This window comes from Balaenoptera musculus, chromosome 11 (genome assembly GCF_009873245.2).
Source record: "Balaenoptera musculus isolate JJ_BM4_2016_0621 chromosome 11, mBalMus1.pri.v3, whole genome shotgun sequence".
Taxonomy (NCBI): domain Eukaryota; kingdom Metazoa; phylum Chordata; class Mammalia; order Artiodactyla; family Balaenopteridae; genus Balaenoptera; species Balaenoptera musculus.
In genome coordinates, this window is record NC_045795.1 from 97363921 (window position 1) to 97388070 (window position 24150).

At 49.4% G+C, this 24150-nt stretch overlaps 1 protein-coding gene across 10 annotated transcripts in view; it reads right to left on the reverse strand.

Annotated features, from left to right (window-relative positions):
- The window catches only part of ATP2B2 (ATPase plasma membrane Ca2+ transporting 2), a 358026-nt gene that overhangs the window by 81780 nt on the left and 252096 nt on the right, over positions 1-24150 (reverse strand). For all 10 annotated transcript variants that reach the window (XM_036869343.1, XM_036869344.1, XM_036869348.1 and 7 more), the window contains one exon: positions 257-454. In XM_036869343.1, coding sequence (XP_036725238.1) covers positions 257-454 — 198 coding nt within the window. The remainder of the gene's footprint in view (positions 1-256; positions 455-24150) is intronic.

Genomic DNA, 24150 nt, shown 5'->3' on the forward strand with positions numbered 1-24150 from the left:
TAAGTGCTCAATAAACACTCACTCTAATATAACCATTGTTGGTCCAACCCCTGCATTTCACACATGGGAGAATGGGGGCCGGGCACTCAGCCTGGGGTCGGGCTCAGCCACCCACTAGCTGTGGGTGAGGCCCTGCCCCTTGGGCCTCGGTTTCCTCACCTGGAGGGAGCGGTGGCCGCGAGCCCCTAGTGCCCTCCTGTGTGGCCAGGCACGCACGTTGCCGGGTGGGCAGCAGGGGTCCCAGGCCCTGTCTTACCTTCGTTGTTTTCACCAGGCGGGTGGTAGAAGGATAGCCCCAGGGAGATGATGGCCGCGATTTCCAGGATGATCAGCGTCACGTCTTGCAGTGCCTCCCAAACGAGCTGCAGGAAGGTTTTTGGCTTCTTTGGAGGTATAAAGTTTTGCCCAAAAATCTGCTTTCTCTTTTCCAGGTCTGGAGCGGTGCCTGGTAAACCTGCGGACAGAGTGCAGAGAGGTTGGCCTGGGGGCCCAGGAGAGACACACACGTTCCGGGAATCATCCACATGGCGGAGGGAGGAGAGAAGGGGAGAGAGGCAAAAACAAGGCAGGGGGCTGGCAGGCACCCACCAGGAGCCCGGCGCCCAGTGTTTGCTTTGGCCCAGAGGGTCTCGTGAACAGCGACACTAGCGTGCTGGGGTTGGAGGACTGGAACATTCTGCTGTTACAGCTGTGGGGCCTCGTGATCTAATAACTACTATCATAGATAAGCTACCACATCGCAGGTTCTAGAACTCCAATAGTCTGTCGTTCATTCGCTCATTCATCCAGTTATTCATTCAACCTGTGTTTCTCTCGCTGCTGGAGGCCCGGCCAGTGTGGGTGCTGGGGAGTGTCCCGTGAAGGGAAAAGCCCCACACTCAGGGATGCAGGAGCTCAGCGGTCCTGGGAGTCCCCCAGTCTACGGTTCAGGGGTACAGGACATGGGCATGCCTCCTGTCTGGGTTTCTAGGTGCTGATGCCGACAGTGAGACACCCACCTACCGCCGCCGAGAGCCGGACTGGCGAGACCTCGTGGGAGAGCCGGGGGTGGCTCGTTCCCAAGGAAACCCCACACCTGCCTTGCCTATCAGAGCAGGTAAGCACTGGAGATCCGCTGTCCTGCCTGTGCACAGGAGGGAGGAGCCCGAGCTGAGTTATGCCCATTTCACAGAGGAAGAGACCAAGGCCTTCATGAGACCCAGAGGTGGCCTTGACGCCGCTCCTGGGACCTGAGAACCCAGGCCAGCCCTGTTCTAAGCACATGGAAATGTTGCCCCCAGGCTCTTGTGCCGTGGTGGCATCTAGGAGCTCCATATCCAGAGCAAGCAGGCACGACGTAGTATGATTCAGGGACTGCAGGGAGGTTCCTTGTCTTCCTTCCTTTGCCCAGTTCTACCCACAGACAATGTCTGAAATTCTTCCCTTGAACTAAAAGCTCCAATTCCTTTAGACTCCCTGGGAGGGGAAGCCATCATTGGTTTGGACACCATAGTGTGAATGAGTTTCAGGCTTTTTCCTGGGAGTGGGTTTTGATGAGGGAAAGAAGGGAGAATCTGAGAGGGTGGTGGGCCTCTGAGGAAGGGGCTAGGCACAGTCAACAGTGGCCTGTTGCAGCAGTTAGCTATGCCTTTGGTCAGCCAGTTCCTTTCTCTGAGCCTCAGTTTCCCCATCTTGAAAATAGGAGAGTTCAATAGAATGTACGGACCCTGAGGAGCCCAGGGGTTTCAAGGTCTACAGGCCCTGAAGTGGTCTTGCTGGGGTCTGCTCACATTTTGGGGCTCCTCATAAGGTTTGGAGTAAATGAAGGTTTCACTAAGAAGAAGTTTGGTGACAGTGGGGCCAGCCCACCTCCTGGGCTCCTCCTGATTGATTCAAAGAGAGATGAGTCTTTGAATCTCCTGAGGGTCTGTGCTTCAAATGTTCTGGAGTCTACAGTGTGACCAGTAGAAAATATGGGTGTCCTCCAGGTCAGGGGGTCTAGCCATGGCTTAGAGGTTCTGTCATCTGGTTGTTCACAGGCCTAACATTGAGATCCTGGGTCCTGGGACAGAGCACAGGGCAGGAGCTGCAAATGAGAATAGCTGTGGGGTCGGGCAGGTTTTGTGAATGAGTGAAGTAGGTGGGTGGGAGGCAACAGGGAGTGATGGGGACTGGGGCAAAGTGAAGAATCTCAGCCCTTCTAAAGGGGACAGATATTTCTCATCTCCTGTGGGGGACTGTGGGCCCAGTGTGGTAGATTCTCTGGTCTTCTAAGACAAGCTGGACACCTGGAATTTGATGTAAAATTTCCCCATTAAAAACATTCCAGGGTTTCCCTGGTGGCACAATGGTTGAGAATCTGCCTGCTGATGTAGGGGACACGGGTTCGAAGCCCTGGTCTGGGAAGATCCCACATGCCGCGGAGCAGCTGAGCCCGTGAGCCACAACTACTGAGCCTGCGCGTCTGGGGCCTGTGCTCCGCAACAAGAGAGGCTGCGATAGTGAAGAGGCCCGCGCACCGCGATGAAGAGTGGCCCCCGCTTGCCACAACTAGAGAAAGCCCTCGCACAGAAACGAAGACCCAACACAGCCGTAAATAAATTAAAAAACAAAAAACAAAAAAAAATTCCAGGGCCAAACACAACATATCCAAAACTGGATTTAGCCCGTAGGTGGCTAGTTTGCGACCAAGTACCAAGAACTCAGGTGGGGCTTGGAGTCAGATGTCATGGGCTCAAATCCCAACTTGGAGTGACTTTGGGTAAGTGACCTCACCACCAGTGCCTCAGTTTCCCCTGCTGTAAAATGTGGGCCACGGCGGGGCCTACCTCACAGGGGCAGGACGAGGCTTTGGCAGGCTGTCCGTGTAAGGTGCCTAGTGCTATGCCAGGCACCAGGTGAGGATATCGGGTTATTATTGTCCGGTCTTAGGAGGTGGAGTAATTAATCACGACCTCCTGGAGGAGGAAGACTGCAGGAAGACTTCCTCCCAATAAGATGGGGAGGAGGGCGGTCAAGGTGAGGACAGGCACAGTGGAAGGCCATGTGACTGCAGACAAGCCACTTCCCTCTGGACCTCAGTTTCCCCACACGTGACATGAAGGATGGGCTTGGCTGAAGGCTGGGGACTGGTAGCTCTGATACCTTATATCCAAAGATAGTTTTCTCGATAACACATTGACGCAATACCACTAGTTCATGTGCACACACGTGGGTGTGGCACAGAATGGGACCAGCCGCTGTGAGCAGCCACAGACACTGTGTCCCTCTAGCCATCGTGACACACATGGACATAAATTTCTCCACTGATTTAAGTCCTCAAGTCTGGCTGAGTTTCCACCCCTATCTCCGCTGTAGGAATTCCTAGACCCATGAATCCTGTCAGCCCATGGCTCCAGAATTTCTATGTAGGCAGGAAAGTGGGTGCTGGCAGGAGGCTGGGAGTGGGTGGTGAGGATCTGGTTGGAAGCTGGGTGGCCAGGATTTCATCTAGAAGCTGTGAAGATATAAATTATCTGTATCAAAGAAACGGGGAGGGGGCAGTCCAGTGGAGGTGAAGGCCCCGAACAGGGCTGCCCGATGAAATACAGGATGACCAGTTAAATCTGAATTTCAGATAAACAGCAAATAATTTTTTAGTATAAGTTATGTCCCCTATAATACTGGGGACATACTAATAAAAATTATTTTTTACCTGGAATTCAAATTTCACTGGATATCCTGTATTTTACGTTGTTAAATCTAGCAACCCTACCCCTAAAGCACCCTCTATCCCCTCCCCCCTGGTTCCCCCATTGTTGGAGCAGGACATGTCCTGTGGTCAGCCAGTCTCACTCTCCCATTTGACAGGCAGGAAAATTGAGGCCCAGAGATGGGGAAATGACTTGGCCCAGATATGGTGATTCAGCTGCAGAGCCGGGGCTGGACTCCTGACTCCTGGCCCAGGCCCTTTTCACCAAGGGAGGGGTTTCTCATCTTACTCAAATGAGAAGTGAGTGAGCTTTAAAAAACTAAGCCTTATTGCACACACAAAAGTATGGACATTTCATACTCTCTCTCTCTGTCAACCTCATTTAAGAGATTTGATTCAGACTCTCCTGAGGTGACCTCTGAGTAGCCTTTATCTCATCTCCTTGGAAAAAGGGAGGCCAGAAAAGCCATTTTTCTCTCCTCCTGCAAAGGGTTCTTGACGGTTGAATGCAGACATCTGAGATGTCATCATGAGAGGAGCTTCCCTTTCTTTCCAGGAGGGGGCGCTCTGCAGAGCAGCTGCCTGCAGCCTCAGGGCAGCTTTCAGAAACAGAGGGACCAAATTCCAGTCTCAACCTGCCACTAACTGAGACTTTGGGCAAGTGGCACCCCTTCTCTTGGAACCTCAGTTGCCTCATCTGCAAATTGGGGCAGAGGGACAACCCTCTGCTCTGCCTGCTGGGGTGAAGGTGAAAGGCCGTGCAATGTAGGAAATGCCTGGCACACAGTAGGTGCCCAGAATCTGGGCAGAAAATCCCTTTGAACTCATATGCCACTCCCATACGGCACTGCCAGCAGTGGCAGAGTATTCGTCTTTTTACTGTTCTGTGACCTTGAGTGACCCCTTTAGAGATGCAGGATCTACACCCACCCCCTCCCCCCCACGGCCCCATTCCCTCCACTATGTTGGGGCTGCAGACAGTGGGGCACTAAATGCACACATACGTGCTCTTAGGTGATCATCGCTTTACATGTGGCATACATTCACTTCTCCTGGCCATTCTAAAAGATGGCAATTATAAACTCCATTCCATGGATGGAAAAACTGAGGCTCAGAGAGGTAAGGTGACTTGCTCAGGGTCACACAGCTAAAGCTGGGAGTTGGACTCAGGTCTCTGAGGCTCCACAGGTGTACTATTTCTACATCGTGCCAGGATGCCTATTTTAGGGCCCAGGACCTAAAAGCTAACAACACCACCATTCTCCTTGTTCTCGAGACAGCCTTTGGCTATAAACAGAGACTTGGCAATAGACAAGAGTTAGCTCCCAGGGATGCCAAGCACCTGAAGAAAATGGGAAAATTTAGTCACCAGGCTGGGTGTTGCTAAATATTTCTGTTGTCGCTGCGGTGTAGGTTCCTCCATTAGCATAAATAAAAGTCTTATATTTTGAAAGAAAAAAACCCTCATAAGCCCTTCAAAAGCTACAACATTTATAGAAAAATGCATTTCTGTCTTTGGAAAGTGAGTGGGCTAAATCAACCGTGGTGCATCCAGTCCATAAAATACTATGCAACAATTTTTAAAAATGCAATCCATTTACATGTACTAACATAGTACAAACTGAGTGAAAAAAGCAAGTTGCAGAGCAATGTGCGTAGTTTGATTCCATTTATGTAAAACAGAAAACTCGATAAAACCATCGTTTATATTTTCTATGGGTACATATATATGTAAATATGTAGCAAAATGTCTGTAAGGATCTGCTCCAAACCCATGACAGTGGAACCTCTGGGGAGGAAAAGGGCACTCTGATTGGTTGCAGTGGTTGGGACTCTAGCTTTGACTGAAATATTTTGATTTTAACCAGGAGAATGTATTCATGTTTTATTTGAATGATTCAAAGTTTAATTTGAAGGGGGAAATCAATATGTACTGTAAGAAAATACATGTTTATTTCCATGTAACCTTTAGACATGAACTTGGAGACAAATATTCCTGGGTTAAAATCTTGGCTTCAACACTTAGTACCTGTGGTACCTCCGCCCAAAGAAATACTTAACTCAGATCCAACCACTCCCCTTCACTACCTGCATATTAGTCGTAGCCATCTCCCTGCTGCTACCCTCAATCCATTCTCCACCTAGTGGTCAGAGGGATGGTTTAAAAGCATAAAGTGCACTGTGTGAATGTCAGGTCCTTGCTGAAGATGCTCCAGGGGCTTCATTGCACAGAGAAAATCCACTCTCCTTGCCCAGATCTGGAAGGCCCTGTACCGTGTGGTCCCTGCCTTCTTCTGAAGTCTTATCACCCCCTCCCCACCACTATACTCCAGTGCCACCAGCCTCTGTAGTATGGCTTCAACACAGTGCCCTCCTGCCTCAGAGCCTTTGCATGTGCTGTTCCCTCTGCCTGGAATCCTCTTCCCCTCACTTGCATCTAACTCAGCTGAACCTGTCTCTCTCCCTGCCCAGGTTGGACCCCTTTTTGAATGCTCCCATACCTCACTGAAAATCCCTTTCATTTTAATTTTTATTTTAATAATTAATAATGTAATTGGTTTTTCTTAATGTTGGACTCTCCTGCTGACTCTAAGCACCATGAGGGCAGGGCCTGCATCTGTCTTGGTCTGATACACACTAGCTGTTCAATAAACAGGTGCATAGGAAGAAAGGAGGTGAGGAGGGCGCAATACTTAACTCCAAAGCAATGTCTGCTCTGAGGTATTTTCAGGCTGAGGCCGGGGTTGGGGGGCAGGGGAGATACTCAGGGTCTCCTCCTGTGTCCAAGGCGGTGGTCTCGTCTGTCTTTCTTGCTGATGAGAGGGATGGAGAAGCCTCGAACCAGATCTCCACAAAAGGACTTGTTGGGGAAACACCCATGTCCAGCCTCAGCCTCACCCTGCGGCATCCCTCACACTTAGGGAGGTGCCTGAAGTTACTGGGGGAAACTGTTGGTGAGATCCAGTATCTGACATAAACACCAGGAAAGAAGAGGCCTTCGTTTCTGTGATAGTAGCTTCTCCTACTCTTCAAAAAGGCAGCTTTATTGAGGACCAGGAGGCGTCTCTTAGAAATAAGAGTCTGTCTCAGGATGAAAGAATTCTGGGGGGGATGGGAGAGATGGGAGCAGGGGAGGAGGACGGTGGTGTGACAGTTTTCACCCATGAAGACCCCAGAAAGCAGAGAGTAACTCCCTTGTAAAAGTTTTAGGAAATGAGTCCTCATCCCTGATCTTGTCTGGGCCTCTCGACTCTGCAGAGCGTGTGTTAAGAGGTCCATGTTGCAGATGAGGAAACCGTGGTTCACAGAGGTTCAGGGACCGACCTGAGTTCGCATACCTAAACCTCAAAACAGTGATAATACTCATGTTTTCCCTCTGATGGCATTTTGTTATCCCCATTTTACAGATGGGGAAACTGAGGCATGGGGATGTCAAGAAACCTATCCTCCGGAGGGCAACTCCAAATCTGTCTGAATCTAGAGTCTACGTCTGAACCACTGTATCATGACCCCCAGAACATGAACCTGGGTCTCTTCACCATATGTAACCAGTGCAAGCTCTTCCAACCAGGCTGATCCTCATGAGGGAGGCTGGAAAGGCATCATGAATAGCCCCATTTTACAGATGAGGAAACTGAGGCACAGAGAGGGGAGAGAGTGACTCTCCCCAAGGTGAATCCTTGAGAGCTCAGGGATCCGCACTCTGGACCATCCACAGCCGCACTCTCCCTCCTCTGAAGAGGAATGTTTCAGAGCCTTGAACCCTGACATGCTCCTTGCACTTGGGTCACCTGGCAGGTTCTGAGCACCTGAAAGGCTGTATGGCTGGAAGCTTAAGGAGGTCTGTGGAATCAGGTAGACCTGAGTTTGAATTCTGGCTTTGTCACTTTCTAGCTATAGGACCTTAACCAAGTTATTTACATAAACAGTCCTGGACCTTGGTTTCCTCATCTGTGCGAGGGGGATAACTGGTACCTATTTCCTCGGGTGATGTACATAATGCACGCAGCATTGCACTTGGTGCAGGGAAATACCTTGATGAATGGAAATCATTATTGGTACTATTATTATCTGCTAAGGAGCTGTGACATTTGTTTTTGTGTCCAGGGCCACAGCCCCTTGGTCCTCTGTGACTCTAAGCTGCAGCCGTGGTGGGCAGCTCTGGAGCACACTGGCCGTACCCCCATGTGCCCCCCCCGAATTTGTCTTCTGCTTCAGGGCTCTTCCTGTAGCTGGGTGTTCACTGGGTGTCCCCAAGCAGAGGGCCCAGAAGTGCCGGCAGTTACCCAGACCACACCCAGCGGGAGCTGGGAGTCAGATGCCCCAGGCTTGCACCCTTAGAGGGACAATTCTGAGGTGCATCCCACACACTCCCTGCAAAGGTCCAGCGGGGCTGAGCCCCCATTGCCCGCAGCAGTAGCCAGCTCACCAGCACACCTCCCATCGGCATTTCTCTCTTCCCTGCTTTCCTCTCCTTGCTCTCTCACTCCTGAGATGTATCCCAGACACGCTACCTGCACCCCATCCTCGACTCACACTGCTTTTGGGGAACCCAAACAAAGACAGGTCGCTGGGGAGTCAGCACGTGAGAAAGCCGGGGGTCTGGCATCCCATCTTGATTTTCCTCCAATCTCTGGCCATGTGACCTCGCTGGGCCTCTGCTTCCTCGCAACTGAGGGGCTGGGATTAGCCCTCTGAGGGCCCTGCTTGCTCAAAAATTCCGAGATCCTCCTGCACACTTGTCTTGTAACCGTATCATCCATTCATAAAACCATTGAGCTTTTACGAGGGGCCTTGTAAGGCTGCTCCGTCAGCCTGTGTCCCCGCACTCAGCGGAGGTGCTGCCAACCGGGGGAGGGGGCGAGCCTGCCCTGTGCGGAGGCACACCGGGCACAGGGTGCCCACCGATGATGTCACTTTGGTGGAAAACCTCTTATCTCCTCTTGCTCTACCTCCAGTGCGCCTGCGCTCTCTCTGCCTGGCCGTTTGCCTGCCTGGCCGCCCTTCTGGCCCTCCTCCTCCTGGGATGGGTCACTGTGCCTTCCTCAGGAAGCCACCCCTGACTGGCCCCGCTCTGATCTAGTGGCCCCTCTACACTGCTCATCCCCCACGGGAGTTATTAAGTGGTATTTTATTTTTGACAGTTCTATATTTTTATTGTAATTTATCCCTTCTCTGAAATCATGCTATTTGTACCCTTAAGGCTGAACATTTTGTACTTTGTATTTTATTATTTATTTTTTGTTTGTTTTTTTAACATCTTTATTGGAGTATAATTGCTTTACCATGGTGTGCCAGCCTCTGCTGTATAACAATGTGAATCAGCTATACGTATACATATATCCCCATATCTCCTCCCTCTTGCGTCTCCCTCCCACCCTCCCTATCCCACCCCTCTAGGTGGTCACAAAGCACCGAGCTGATCTCCCGTGCTATGCGGCTGCTTCCCACTAGCTATCCATTTCACACTTGGCAGTATTCATAAGTCCATGCCACTCTCTCATCCCGTCCCAGTCCACCCCTTCCCCTCCCCATGTCCCCAAGTCCACCCTCTATGTCTGCGTCTTTATTCCTGTTCTGCCCCTAGGTTCTTCAGAACCTTTTTTGTTTTTTTTTTAGAGTCCATATATATGTGTTAGCATATGGTATTTGTTTTTCTCTTTCTGACTTACTTCGCTCTGTATGACAGACTCTGTGTCCATCGACCTCACTACAAATAACTCAATTTCGTTTTTTTTTATGGCGGTATTAAGTGGTATTTTAACTGACTCCTGCGATTACTTAATTTTGAGCTCCTGAAAGGCAAGACCTGTGTCATTTCATTTTGTGTCCTCGGTTATGGCTGACACACAGGAAACACTCACTGTGTGCTTGTGGAGGAAAAACAGAGGGAGGGGAGAGAGAGGGGGAGGGAGCAAGAAAGGGGGAGAAGAAGGGAGGGGGGATCACTGGCTGTGAAAACACTTGGGGCAATAGCTCTAATGCTCAGTCACAACATAGATACGCAACCCTCTGGTTAAATCACTCGTCCTCACCATCATCACAGGCAACACTTAGTGTTTACTCCGTGCCAGGTTCTGTGCTAACTGCGTTCACATGTACAAACTCATTTAATCCTCCAAGTGGCTCCTTGCAGGAGATGCTATTATCACCCCATTTTACACACAACTAGGAAGTGACAGAGCTAGAACTGAACCCAGGGAAGCCGGCTTGAGTCCTGTTCTGAACTAGTACGTGTGTGGCCTCATTCGTTCGTTCGTTCATTCATTTATTCATTCAGTAAACTGTGACTGTGCACCTCCCTGCACCAGCATCCCACCAAGCACCAGTCACACACTGGTGAGCAGAAATGTCACTTCCCACCCTCCCTGGCTTTTCTACACCCACCTGGGGGCCTAACTGTGTAGTGCTGTTGCCATACACGGCCTCATAATCTTCCAGGGGCAGGTGAGATATGCACTTAATTTGGATCCTCTGGGCTTAGAACTGTGTGGTCACAGACTCCAACAACTAACCATGGCTCTGGCTGTACCACTTTCCACAGCTGTGTGACCTGCGACAAGTCACTCACCTTCTCTGGGCCTCTTGGGCTATAAAAAGGGGAGATCCTACAGACCCCAGAGGGCTGATGAGAAGGTTATGTGAGGCAATGCCTGGCATAGAGTGCTTAGTATAGTGTGTGCATTGAGAATTATTCCCTACATGTACAGGTTAAAGGATTTCAACTACAGAAGCCAATAGCCTTTGCACACTCCATGGAGGAGGAAACTGAGGCTTGGGGAGGTGAAGTGACTTGTTCGAGCGCATGAAGCCATTAGCAGCATAACCAGGACTAGAAACCAGGTCTCGAGATGCCAAGACCCCATTCCCCTGCTGTTCTACGATGTAGGCTGTGCTCTGTGACACAGGCTCTTTCGGGACCAGCTAAGCGTTTGCACCAGGAATCTATCACTGATGTTGATGCTTCGCTGCACACTGCTGGGCGTTCTTTTGTAGTTAAATGTTTTGTGTGTCTCTCCAGTAACTTGACAAAGGCCACCTCTGTCGCTGCCCGTGCAACAGAGAAGGGTCAGCACCGCTTTCATTTCAGGGGCAGGGCACTTCCCGTCCCCTCACTCAGGGGCCTGGCATGGTGGCGGGTGCAGCAGTGGGCTTGATAAAGATGCTTCATGGACCCAGGCTCACGCGAATACCAAGAGCACGGTGACCGCCGGGAAAACACACTCAGGGACTCCAGCTGGAGCAGACATGGTCGTCACCACATCCATCTCCTGATTAGCGGCAAAACCCAGTGATGTCTCTCTCTAGAAACCTGCCACATTCTCTCTGAAGTGTTTTATTTAGAAGTGCGTTGCTTTGGGACAGGGCGCCTCCTTTAGCAAGCTGTTTCTGTAGTTTTGCTAACTCTGAGCGCTAGAGAAGTTCTGTGTGCCTGCTTTTAGGAACCTGGTTCTTGTGAGGCTTGAGGGCCCACAGGTCCCCGGCCCGCCCCGCGGTGCTGGTCCTGCTGGGAGGTGAGTCCACCCTCCTCTGGGGGTGGAGGGACGGTTACTCTGCTGACCAGCCATGCCCCTGCTCCTGCCAGGTTGGGGGCAGGGATGCTGGCAGGTCAACTATCATGCTTTCTTGATAACTGGAAGGTGACAGAACACTCTCTCTTTTTTCTAGCTGTTAAGCTGGCTGTGAAGGAGGAAGGGTCGCCGGGGCCAGTCACCCGTGAAGCCATAGATGGCTCTGAGGCCAGCTCTTGCCCTAGTTTGCCAGGCTGTAAGCTCCATGGTGGAGACTGTCCTGTTACTTCGAATAGAGCCCAGCACATAGTAAGTGCTCATGAAACAGGCGTGGCATGAATGGCGGGCAGGCCACAGAGCCCACAGTAGGAGAGAAGCACGCTCCCTAGAGTCTTCACCGAACAATAAAACTGAAGTCAGTTGAGAATAGTTAGGCTTCTCAGGAAAGTTATCAAACTGTACCCTCAGAATATTATTCTTCATAAGAATGGATGCTTTTTCACTAACTGGAATGAATGAATAATAATAGCTGAGTGATTTTGCTTAAAAAAGGGTTCCTTAAACCATAAACAAGACGAAAAGACAACCCTCAGAATGGGAGAAAATCTTTGCAAACGAATCAACTGACAAAGGATTAATCTCCAAAATATATAAACAGCTCATTCAGCTCAATATTAAAGAAACAAACAACCCAATCTAAAAATGGGCGGAAGACCTAAATAGACATTTCTCCAAAGAAGACATACAGATGGCCAAGAAGCACATGAAAAGATGCTCAACATCACTAATTATTAGAGAAATGCAAATCAAAACTACAGTGAGGTATCACCTCATACCAGTTAGAATGGGCATCATCAGAAAATCTACAAACAACAAATGCTGGAGAGGGTGTGGAGAAAAGGGAACCCTCTTGCACTGTTGGTGGGAATGTAAATTGATACAGCCACTATGGAGAACAATATGGAGGTTCCTTAAAGAACTAAAAATAGAACTACCATATGACCCAGTAATCCCACTACTGGGCATATACCCAGAGAAAACCATAATTCAAAAAGACACATGCACCCCAATGTTCACTGCAGCACTATTTACAATAGCCAGGTCATGGAAGCAACCTAAATGCCCATCGACAGACGAATGGATAAAGAAGTTGTGGTACATATATACAATGGAATATTACTCAGCCATAAAAAGGAATGAAATTGAGTCATTTCTTGAGATGTGGATGGATCTAGAGACTGTCATACAGAGTGAAGTAAGTCAGAAAGAGAAAAACAAATATCATATATTAACGCATGTATGTGGAACCTAGAAAAATGGTACAGATGAACCGGTTTGCAGGGCAGAAGTTGAGACACAGATGTAGAGAACAAACGTATGGACACTAAGCGGGAAAAACCACGGTGGGGTGGGGATGGTGGTGTGCTGAATTGGGCGATTGGGATTGACATGTATACACTGATATGTATAAAACTGATGACTGATTAAAAAAAAAAAAGATATACAGAGTGGATAAAAAAGAATAAAAAAAAAAGGGTTCCTTAAAAAAAAAACTCTTAAAGAGTTTAAGTGTTTATAAAGATAGAACTACCACACAACCCAGCGATCCCACTACTGGGCATATACCCTGAGAAAACCATAATTCAAAAAGAGTCGTGTACCACAATGTTCATTGCAGCTCAATTTACAATAGCCAGGACATGGAAGCAACCTACGTGTCCATCGACAGGTGAATGGATAAAGAAGATGTGGCACATATATACAATGGAATACTACTCAGCCATAAAAAAAATGAAATTGAGTTATTTGTAGTGAGGTGGATGGACCTAAAGATTGTCATACACAGTGGAGTAAGTTGGAAAGAGAAAAACAAATACTGTAGGCTAACACATATATATGGAAACTAAAAAAAAAAAAAAAAGGTTCTGAAGAACGTAGGGGCAGGACAGGAATAAAGATACAGATGTAGAGAATGGACTTGAGGACACGGGGAGGGGGAAGGGTAAGCTGGGATGAAGTGAGAGAGTGGCATGGACATATATACACTACCAAATGTAAAACAGATAGCTAGTGGGAAGCAGCTGCATAGCACAGGGAAATCAGCTCGGTGCTTTGTGTCCACCTAGAGGGGTGGGATAGGGAGAGTGGGAGGGAGATGCAAGAGGGAGGGGATATGGGGATATACGTATATATATACATAGCTGATTCACTTTGTTATACAGCAGAAACTAACACACCATTGTAAAACAATTATACTCCAATAAAGATGTTAAAAAAAAAAGGAGTTTAAGTGTTTAAACTCTGTAAGCCTTTAAAGTCTTTCTTACAGACGGAAAATTTATGGTTCTGATCTGGACCTCAGGTGGTTTATACCTGACCTTAACTTCGAGGCCTCCCTGTTCCCACCTCTGCTCCTTCATCAGCCCCTTTCTTCTTCTGTTCTGGCTTTCAGAGAGTGGTCCAATCTGAAGGCTCCCCTTGCCACCCCTAGGACAGGGGCCACAAATAAGTTTCATCTTGCAAGTCAACTGTGATTGATTAGCAGGGGTTACCTGGAGTTGAATTTGAGGAGTCTGAGCATGGAGATTGATTAGTGATGTCTGCCACAGATGTGGGTTCAGGATGTGGGGGCTTGTGTTTCAGGTATTCACGGTGTCGCTCATCCTGTCCTCTTTCTCTTTCAATCCCTGGGCCAAGATGTTAAGGGGCCCACAAGGTAGCCCCACCTGGTTGTTTTATTTACATCTCCAATTCAGGAGGTCTAAGACCAAGCTCTTTGTTTCCTTCAAATCTATCCCTCCTTCAGACCATACGGACCAGCCTCCCTGGGATTTCTTGGGTTTGACCTTTCTTGTTTACTCTTGAGGTCATCACCTGAGTTCGGGACCCTAGCGTCTCTCATTTGGCCCTTTCTGCAATGGCTCCTTGGCGGATCTCCCTCCCAGAACCACCACCCTCTGACCCACAGTGAATGCTGCTCTGATCCCCCTTAAGTGTCCATTAGACATTTATTTCCCCACTCTGGAAGTCGCAATGGCTCTAAATGTTCAACAAGTAGTGTCTAACATCCCCTGTTGAACAGTTAAGACTAATCTCTCTCTCTCATTCATTCATTCACTTTTTTTTTTAACATCTTTATTGGAGTATAATTGCTTTACAATGGTGTGTTAGTTTCTGCTGTATAACAAAGTGAATCAGCTATACGTATACATATATCCCCATATCCCCTCCCTCTTGTGTCTCCCTCCCACCCTCTTTATCCCATCTCTCTAGATGGTCACAAAGCACCGAGCTGATTTCCCTGTGCTATGCAGCTGCTTCCCACTAGCTATCTATTTTACATTTGGTAGTGTATATATGTCCATGCCACTCTCTCACTTTGTCTCAGCTTACCCTTCCCCCTCCCCGTGTCCTCAAGTCCATTCTCTACATCTGTGTCTTTATTCCTGTCCTGCCCCTACATTCTTCAGAACCATTTTTTTTTTTTTTAGTTTCCATATATATGTGTTAGCCTACAGTATTTGTTTTTCTCTTTCTGACTCACTTCACTCTGTATGACAGTCTTTAGGTCCATCCACCTCACTACAAATAACTCAATTTCATTTTTTTATGGCTGGGTAATATTCCATTGTATATATGTGCCACATCTTCTTTATCCATTCACCTGTCGATGGACACGTAGGTTGCTTCCATGTCCTGGCTATTGTAAATTGAGCTGCAATGAACATTGTGGTACATGACTCTTTCTGAACTATGGTTTTCTCAGGGTATATGCCCAGTAGTGGGATTATTCATTCTTTTATTCCCCTTTCTTCTTTGTTCACATATTTATTAAATAAACATTCCATCACTGCATCCAAAATGTCATATATGTATTGTCTCCTAAGGACACAAAAATCAATACTTTCCCTGCAGCTTCAAATCCTGCAGGTGCTGATGCAGTCCTGTTTTCCTGTGGTAGATAAGTCCAGTCCAAGGTATGTGAAATTCACAACCCCGCCCAGGTTATTAGTTCCCTTAATGCCCATGTTATTCCTGCTTTGAGGAGCTCGCAGTCTGGGGTGGGGACAGACACCTAAAAAATTCATTCTAATTCCAGGTGATAAAGTGCCACCTGAAATGCCTCTCCTTCTACCTTTGGTTCCTTTTCCAGGCCTGAGTCTGTCTCCTTCCCTCTGGGGTCTGCCTCAACGCCACCCTCTCCCAGCATCTTTCTCTTCTCTCATAGTACCCACCACACCCTGGTAAATATTCCGATGGCCTGCTTGGGTCTATTTGCCACCACTCCCTTTCCACCAGCTCCAGATCTTTACCTCATTTCTGTATAAGGCAAACTATCCAGCACACAGTAGGGCCCCAATACGAGCTGAACTGATTCAACTTCAGTTTTTGAGTAAATCTCTCATGTGTTCTATTTCTCCTCGCTGACCCCCAATCTGATCTCTCAGACAGGCCATCCACCCATTTGCTTTGGTACTGGGCTTGGGGCTGGACTGCCTGCCTCTGCCACTTACAGGATGGGTAGGTTAACCCCCAGGTGCTTCAGTTTTCCCATCTGTAAAATGGGGATTTTGATAGTAACTGCCTCATAGGCTTGCTGCAAAGATACACTGAGTTAATGTTTGTTAATGGGCTTAGAACAGTATTTGGCACAAGGTAAAAGTGTGGGCCACTATTATGGTCATAAAGGGCTTTCCCTACATAGGTCCTTCTCTTTATTTTTCCTGTGGGCCTGAACTCATTTCATGTTTGTTTGGAGTTGTCACCCTCTCCTGTTAGCACTTACTTTGCATTTTGTCCCCCTCATCATGAGTCCCTGGGGTTCTCCTGCCTGGCTGGGAGGGTCTGGATCTTGAGGGGTTACGGAGAGGGGAGGGCGGGTGGACCTGCCACTGCTGTCTGGGAAGAATCATCGCCCCCACCACTCACTGGGTCACACCTGGTTGCCTAGCAACCAGCAACACACATCTCTGCCTCGGCTTGTAATCATACAGGGAAACAAAATGTTTCCGATGAACCCTCAAATCACACTCCATTGAGTTCTGTTCAGCCCGTGGCCCAGCAACAAAACCAAAAGGAACAGAACAAAGCAGCAAGACCTTTGGGGACAGGGCACTGTGCTAGGAGACCAGAGCTGGGTTTCTGGCCATGCTGACCCCTGGCTGGCTGGGCGATGCAGAGACCCTCAGCCAGGTCTGGGTTTAAAAAGTGGCCCTGTCACCACCTCCGCCCTGGCTGAGCCGTATCCACTCAGTGCCTTGGTCTCTCCTCACCTTCTGGAGTGCGGATTTGGTACCTGCTCTGTAGGGCCTGGCGAGAATGAACGAGATAACGTTATCATGTCCCTCTCCTGTTCTCAGCTCTCCGGCAGCTGCCCCACTTGAGAGGAAACCCCGCAGCCTTCCTGCAGCTCCTGTGGTTGTCCAGCCCTCGCTGACTTGCCCTCAGGCCCCCACTCCAAGCCTCTGTCCACACTTCCCCTCATTCCACAGGGCAGCCTTCCTTTCGTTCTCCAGGTCCTCTCTGCCTCCCGATCCCAGGATCTCAGACATCTCTCTGTTATTACTCCCCAGGCCCTTGCTTATTTCCTCCAGAGCCCTTATTACAATGGATGATCTCAATTATTTTTCCATTTACTTGGCTTTTTTTCTTGCCACCCACACTCAAACACAAGCCCCACAAGGCCAGTAACATTTTTGGGTTCATTCGCTGCTGTATCTATCCCCAGGGCCTAGAACTATGTCCAGCACATAGTAAGTGTTCAAGAAACATCTACTGAATGAATGAATGAAAGAATGAACAAATGAAAGAGCTTTCTGATGCCTGGAGCTTAATAGGTGCTTGGGAACTTCTAGCCTTTTGTTCCACTCTAGGTTTTTCTGCTGACACCTTCCAACTCTGTACTACTTGGTCCAGCATCGACTGGAGGCAATTCTTTCTTAGATATTTACAGCAGAAGGTAAAAATATCCATTAACTGAGAAACACGCTAGCATGAAATCATCATCCCTGGCACTTTTCAGGGACAAAACTTCAGGACAGAGCTGGCAGGACGTGTCCCAAGAGGCTCTGAAATTGCAATACCCGCAGATAGGAAAAAAACATCTAAGATCTGAGGGCGTCTAGAACACACTGAAGAGTGGGGACTTGGGCCAGGTGGGCCTGGGTTCGGATGTCACCTCTGCAACCTGTTGGCAAATGACCTTGGCACACGGTACCTCAGTTTCCTCATCTCTAAAATGGTAACAATATTGAAAAGAGATGCCATACATAAAAGGCACGTTCCCCAATCCCCACCATCCTCCAGTGCTCAGAATGAAACCTCGGGGCTGGAACTCACTGCAGCCCCAAGGCTGGTCTCCATCAGCCTCCCACATCGTGGCTGCACTTTCTTTGTTACTGTGCCGAAGCCAGAAACACGGCTGGCTCCCCGAGATGGTAATTGTTAGGACAATTTAGGAAACCTTTGGGGGAGACAGAAAAGCTGGCAGTTCCAGATCAAACAGCCAGCTGTCCCGGAAGCCCATTGTCAGAATATCACAGGGACACTTTTGCAGCCTGGCCTCACATTAACTGCAGCAGTCAGAAAACGGATTATTCCAAACCCCAGCGTTCACTCACTCAACACTTTCCCCTTGTCTGGGTAATTAGATCTCCCAGGACTTCAAGAGGATGCTGGCAGCTTCGTGCCAGCTCATGCGTCCTTGAGGCTGGCAAGGGGGCAGCAGGACATGCATCTCTGTTAGATCACAGCCTCTCCCGGCTGGCACCCTCCCCCCGGGACCTGACCTCTAGGTGGGGTTGAAAAGGACATACCTTTTCAGGTAAGGAAACAGTGGGAATGCAGGGAAGCTGGCCTGGTGCATGTACCGGGAGGTGGTGGAGACATTGCTGGCAGCTTTGGCCAGGGTTAGATTTTCTGGTATCTCCGTGATGCTCAAGCTGAGCTGGGCTGAGGGTTCTGGCTGGGGCAGGTGGACTAGGGAGCCCTTAGCATGCTTACACATGTCACCATCACTCATATTTTCATTTATGCAGAATCCCCGCTAGGTGCTGAGGTTTCAGAGGCAAATGAGACTGCCCTTGTCCTCAGGAAGCTTAAGATACAAAAGTCTAGGATGGTGCCTGCCCACTCACCAGATATCCTATAGCTGCCTCTATCAAGTGGAAGGAAAACACTTTGGCCCTTTAGGAGTTGAGCCAAAATGTGGTATTTTACAAAGCTACCCTCTGCACTCTACAGTTTGCCTCTGCAGGGATATATATATATATATATATATATATATATATATATATATATTTTTTTTTTTTTTTTTTTTTCCTTCAGTGGGGCTTGCCCAGGATTTCCCCACATGCCTCCTTCTCTGGGATTGGAACAGTTTGGTGACCACTTTTTCTCAATGAATACTCAGTGGTTTCTTGGGACTTGGCTCTCTCCCAGCTCACAGCTCCAGCTTCTAATAGACTAGGGAGCTCTTTTTCTGACACTGTGATTCCTCCAAACACATCCCAGCAAGGAAAGAGGTGGGGCAAGGGGCACAGGACCGGGAAAGTGAGGAGACCCAAGGACAAGTCCCAACTGTCACCCACTCACTGTGCAACCCCACGCGAGCCCTCTCTGAGTCTCAGTTTCTTTATTATGAGATGGGAGGCTGAAAATGCTTGTCTCCCAGGGCAGCCACCGTGGAAATTAGCACACACTACACACGAGGACACCCTCCCAACCCAGAGGGCTGCATGTTAAACGTCTGCCAGCACAGTGCTGCCTGGAATCTTGAGCAATACAAGGACCCAAGACAGCTGGAGCAGGTTCCACCCCCCCCACCCCCGCCCACATTCCCCAAGGACGCATTTGTTCTGTCAGTCCTGCCACCCATTCCTGCACGTCCCAATTTCCCTCGGTTTTCCAGCCTCTGCTCTGACACAGGGGGATCTGTTCTGCCCTCAGATCTGCAGTATGCTGCCCAGATGGCTTCTGTTGCTTACAACCAGCATGCCTTAGCTGACCCACCTTAGAACATCCCCAGCAGTGCAGAAGGAGAAGCTGAGAGAAAAACCATCACCCCTAATCTCACCCGTAACCACAACCCCGGCACTTTCTGGATGTTTCTTTTCAGCCTTTTTTCCTTGCATCTGTTTCTATGGAGTTGTTGCCATGTACCATGCTACACCCTGCTTTTTTCACACTGCACTATATCACGAGCCTCATCCACACTGCTTCTTGTTCTCTGTAACAACAATTTCCCACATTGTTCCATCAGGCACATGGAGAAGCTGAAGGTGGCTTAATTGCTTTCCTAATGTTAGGCATTCAGGAATTACTTTAAAAAAATATCACACAGGGATGTGGTTAAAAAAAGCTGGGACTGCGGGTCAGGAGACCTGAGTTCTCATTTGGTTTTGTGCCAGACGGCTGTTGAGCTTGGGCAAGATCTTTCCCTCTCTGGGCCTCAGCGTCTTGAACCTATAATATGTAAATAATGATGATGATAGTGATAACAATAATAACAATAATGGCAGTTTCCGTTCCCTGCAGGCTTCCTGCACTGAACTGTGTGTTCTTACTCACAGCAGCTCATTTGTTCCCTACAACGGATCACAAGCAAGTACTGTTTCACAGATGAGTAGACAGGTTCTGAGAGGTCAAGTCATTTGCTTCGCACAACACAGCTGGTAAGTAAGCGGCACAGCTGGGATCAGACCCAGGACGCCTGCTGCTGAACGCTTAGGCTGTATCGCTGCTTCCTAATGCCCACTGTGTGATGGGCTCTCGGAGACATACGTGTTCACATGGAAGGGAGCTCGTCTGCCCTCACCACAGTCCTCATCTGTCCCCCTGTACATCCCCACTTTACAGGAGAGAAACCGTGGCTCCAAGCATAGAAGTGATTGTCTCAAGGGAGAACGTTCTGGGTGGATTACGCCCCCCGCCCCAGTCCATATGCTGAAGTCCTAAGCCGCAGAACCTCAGAATGTGACCATATAGAGTCACTGCAGAGGTGAGTAGTTGCTAAGTTAAGATGAGGTCTTGAGGGTGAGCCCTACTCCAGTATGACTGGTGTCCTTACGTAGAGGAAATTTGCAGTCAGAGACAGACACACACAGAGGGAAGACAATGTGAAGACACAGGGAGAGGACGATCACCTACAAGGTAAGAAGAGAAGCCTGGGACAGACCCTTCCCTCACAGCCCTCAGAAGGAACCAACCCTGCCGACACCTCGATCTCAGACTTCCAGTCTTCAGAATGGTGAGACAATACGTTTCTGTTTTTTAAGCCACTCAGTTTGTGGTCCTTCGTCATGGCGGCCCCTGGAAATGTATATAGCAGCAGGGCAGGGATGAATGAGAGCTGAGGTTTTGCGGGGAGGTGAGGAGGCTGCAATGGGGGCAGGGAAGAGGGACGTCTGCCCCCTTCACCATGTGCAGGGACGACTCGGGGGCCCCGGCCCTGGGTCAGGACCTCATCCACGGTACACCTGGGCAGGTCCCTTCCCTCCTGGGCCTCAGTGCACCCTGGGATTGCTGGCTGAGATGTTCCCTGAGAGCCACTCCAGACCTGTGGTCCCACGGGTTTGCGAGTCCCTCAGGCTATTGTCCCATCTGCCTTGACCCGACTGAGCTGCTGAGTGTCGGGGCAGCCCCAGGGAATGTTCTATTCTGCTACAGTAAGTCCCCTACATATGAACAAGTTCCATTCTGAGAGTGCATTCGTAAGCCCAATTTGTTTGTAAGTCCGACAAAGTTAGCCTAGGTACCCAACTAACACACTTAGCTGTATAGTACTGTACTGTAATAGGTTTATAACACTTTTCACACAAATAATACATAAAAAACAAAAAATAAAAAGTTTTTAATCTTACAGTACAGTACCTTGAAAATTACAGTAGTACAGTACAACAGCTGGCATACAGGGGCACGTTCACATCTTTGAAAGTTTGCAACTTGAATGTTCGTATGTAGGGGACTTACTGTATTTTGTCCAGCAGAGGTTTCCCAAGATCTCATGCAGCAGCCTGTCCCTGGGGCTATTAATCCTTCATTATCCTCCTTGGACCCCTCCTGGCAACCCTTACTAACTGATTGCCTATCCAGTGTCAGACACCCTGATCACACCCTACCTGCAGGTGACACTCTCCTTCTACATCTCTGACTTCTCCTGCTTTGCTGGTTGCCTGCTCCCTTAGCAGCTGGTGTTCCCTAAGGACCTGTGCTTGAGGAGCACCCCAGGTGAATTCATTCCTGCACGTTTATTGACTGTACTCTCTGCCGGGCACTGTTCCAGGCACTAGTATACAGCAGTGAACAGCACAGGCCCAGATCTCTGCCTTCCCCCCATGCAGATTTGGGACTTGTTAGCAGAGACAGGACTTCTCTGTAGGTGTCTTTGTCATCTAGATGTTCTGCCTCCGGGCCTGCCTTCCTATCCCCCGGGCCCTGAGGATGCACAGTGCCCAGCAGAGACCTCTCATTTCACCCCAGCCTTGCTCCTCTCCTTGCTGGCCCGTCTCCACCACAAGCGGCCAGCTGCTGTCTTGGAAACCGAGTCTGCATGACACTCTCGCCCTTGACCGTCTATCACAGGCTATGTCCTGCTGTATGGTGCACCCTCCTCTTCATCACCATCCCCGGCTGGGTCCAGCCCTCTCTTTTGGATGCCTGCCCTTCCCTCCTCACTGGCTTTATTTCCTGGGGTATCTCCCCATCCAACCCATACTCACGGTTCCCAGACCAATCGTCCTAGCCGCACTGCTCCTCTGCTCGAGAACCTTCAAGGCCTCCCTTCTGCCTCTTAATTTAAGCCCAAACTTTGTGCCTTAACATTTGGAGTCCTAGTATGGACTCTGGAATTCCACTCATTAGCTGTGTGACCACGGGCAAGTGATTTAATTTCTCTGTGCCTCAGGTTCTTTATTTGTAAAAATGGGGATACTACTAGCACCTACTCCATAGGGTTGTCAGGAGGATCAAATGAGGTGATGATGTGCGTAAAACTCTTAGAACAGTGTCTGGAGCATCTACAATGCTCAGTTACTCTTAATTATTACCACTACTGCTGTGGTTCCCTCCTTCAAGCCATAACCAAACAGAATGATCGGCTCTTCCTTTTACATAACCTTCTTTGCCTCTGTGCCTTTGTCTACACTTTTCCCTCTACGTGGAGTGTCCTTCTCCACTGCAAACCCTGCCTATCTCTCAGCATCTTGCTCAAATACGGCCTTCTCCATGCAGCCCTCCCAGATCCTCCCATGGGAAGGGCTCACTTCTGCTTCTCAACTCTCTGGCATCTTCTCCAAAGTTATCCTGTAGAAAGAGCCTCTGAGTCTTCTCTGCTCAGAAATGGTCCCTGGGGTCATTTGCTGGGGCCATAGAAATTTCTAGGGGGCCTCCCTTTGGGGTGGAGGCTGACACTGGCAGGTGGGTACGAGGGAACCATCTGCAGAGGCCCTAATTTCCACTGACTATAAATAACTGTGTGTCTGAAACCACAGCAGGGCCAGGATTGTGCCAGGAGGAGTAAGATAATCGCTGTGGGGAGAGGGGGGGGCCTGTATAAGTAACTCACCTGCCCTGTGGGGGCCTCTCGTGTGACAGGCAGGCCTGCAGGGACAGGTGGCCTCAGCTCTCTTGCGCTTTGTGGGACCTGGGCTGGGTGGACAACTGAGGTCGCCCTAACGCCAGACACGGTGTAGCCTGTGGTTACCGAGCAGCCTCTCTCCCCCCTCAGCCCACTTGACAGATGAGGAAACTGAGACTCAGGGAGGTGAAGTAACCAGAGACTGGTGTCCAGGGCAGACCTATTGCATGGGAACCCCCCCATGGGTCTTTGGAAGCCAGTGTGGGCAGGACTCTGAAGCCGCCTGGTAGGGAAGCTGGGCGGGGGCTTGGGGCAAGGGGCTGAGGGCACTGCCCCGGCCAGGGCTGGGGTGGGGCCTCAGCTACACCCTAAGGATATGAAGTTATAGTCTTTCAAGGGAAGAGGGATCTGGGGGCTGGCTCTGAGTTAGTCACCCTTTGGCCAGTTTGATGTCTGTACTGCTCTTGGCGGGGCGGTGGTTCCTGAGGACCTGGAGGAGCCCCAGAGACTCCTAGACCTGCCCTCTTCATCGGCGGTGGGGCTTGGAGATGTCTCAGTCAACAGGGGGAAGAGTCAGATTGGTCCCCACTTGAGGCTTAGCAGCCCCGTGTGTCCTCTAACACAGGTGGGTGGTCCACGCACGAGGCCAGAACGTGGTTAGGGTGGAGTGGCTGCAAGATGAACCTCCCGAGGCCCCACTGTGGGCCAGGCTCTCTGAGTGTGTTTTCTCGTTTAATCCAGAGACCGGTATGGACCCTGGGGGCTGGATATTACCCACTCCATTTTACAGATGTAAAAACCAAGGCACTGAGAATTTATAGAACCTGAGCTCCAACCCAGGCTTTTAGACACTACAGTTCAGTAGCTTTCTCTAGTACCAGAGGTTTTCAATTTTTTTTTTCTTTTTAAAAAATTCTTTGTTTAAAAAAAAAATCTCAACAGATGCTTTACCATGCAAAACAAATTAGAAAAAAAAAAAAAGAGCTGCTCTGTTACATGGTGGAGCAGAAAGGCCAGAGCCCCCCACTCAGCATCTCCCTGTGCCCTGGGGCACCTCCAGGGAACCCCAGGGAACCTAGTATCAGAACCACCTCACCCAAACCGCAGTCTCTCTGCCTTCAGCGAGGTCTTTGGCTCCTCAGCCCCTGAAGCAGAGCTGTACTCACGCCTCGCCCTCATGGAGCTCACGGCCCATTTCACACTCACGCGGACAGCACAGCATAGACAAACAGAAACACAATCACCAGGCTGACAGTCTGCACACACTGCATGAACACACCAGCTAAAACCCAGCCTACAAAAATCAATCCATAGTCCGTGGGCTGGAGTCCTCTGTCCTTTGAGATACATCCTAGGCTCCAGGCACGATGAATCCCTCACTTCTCCCCGTGCAT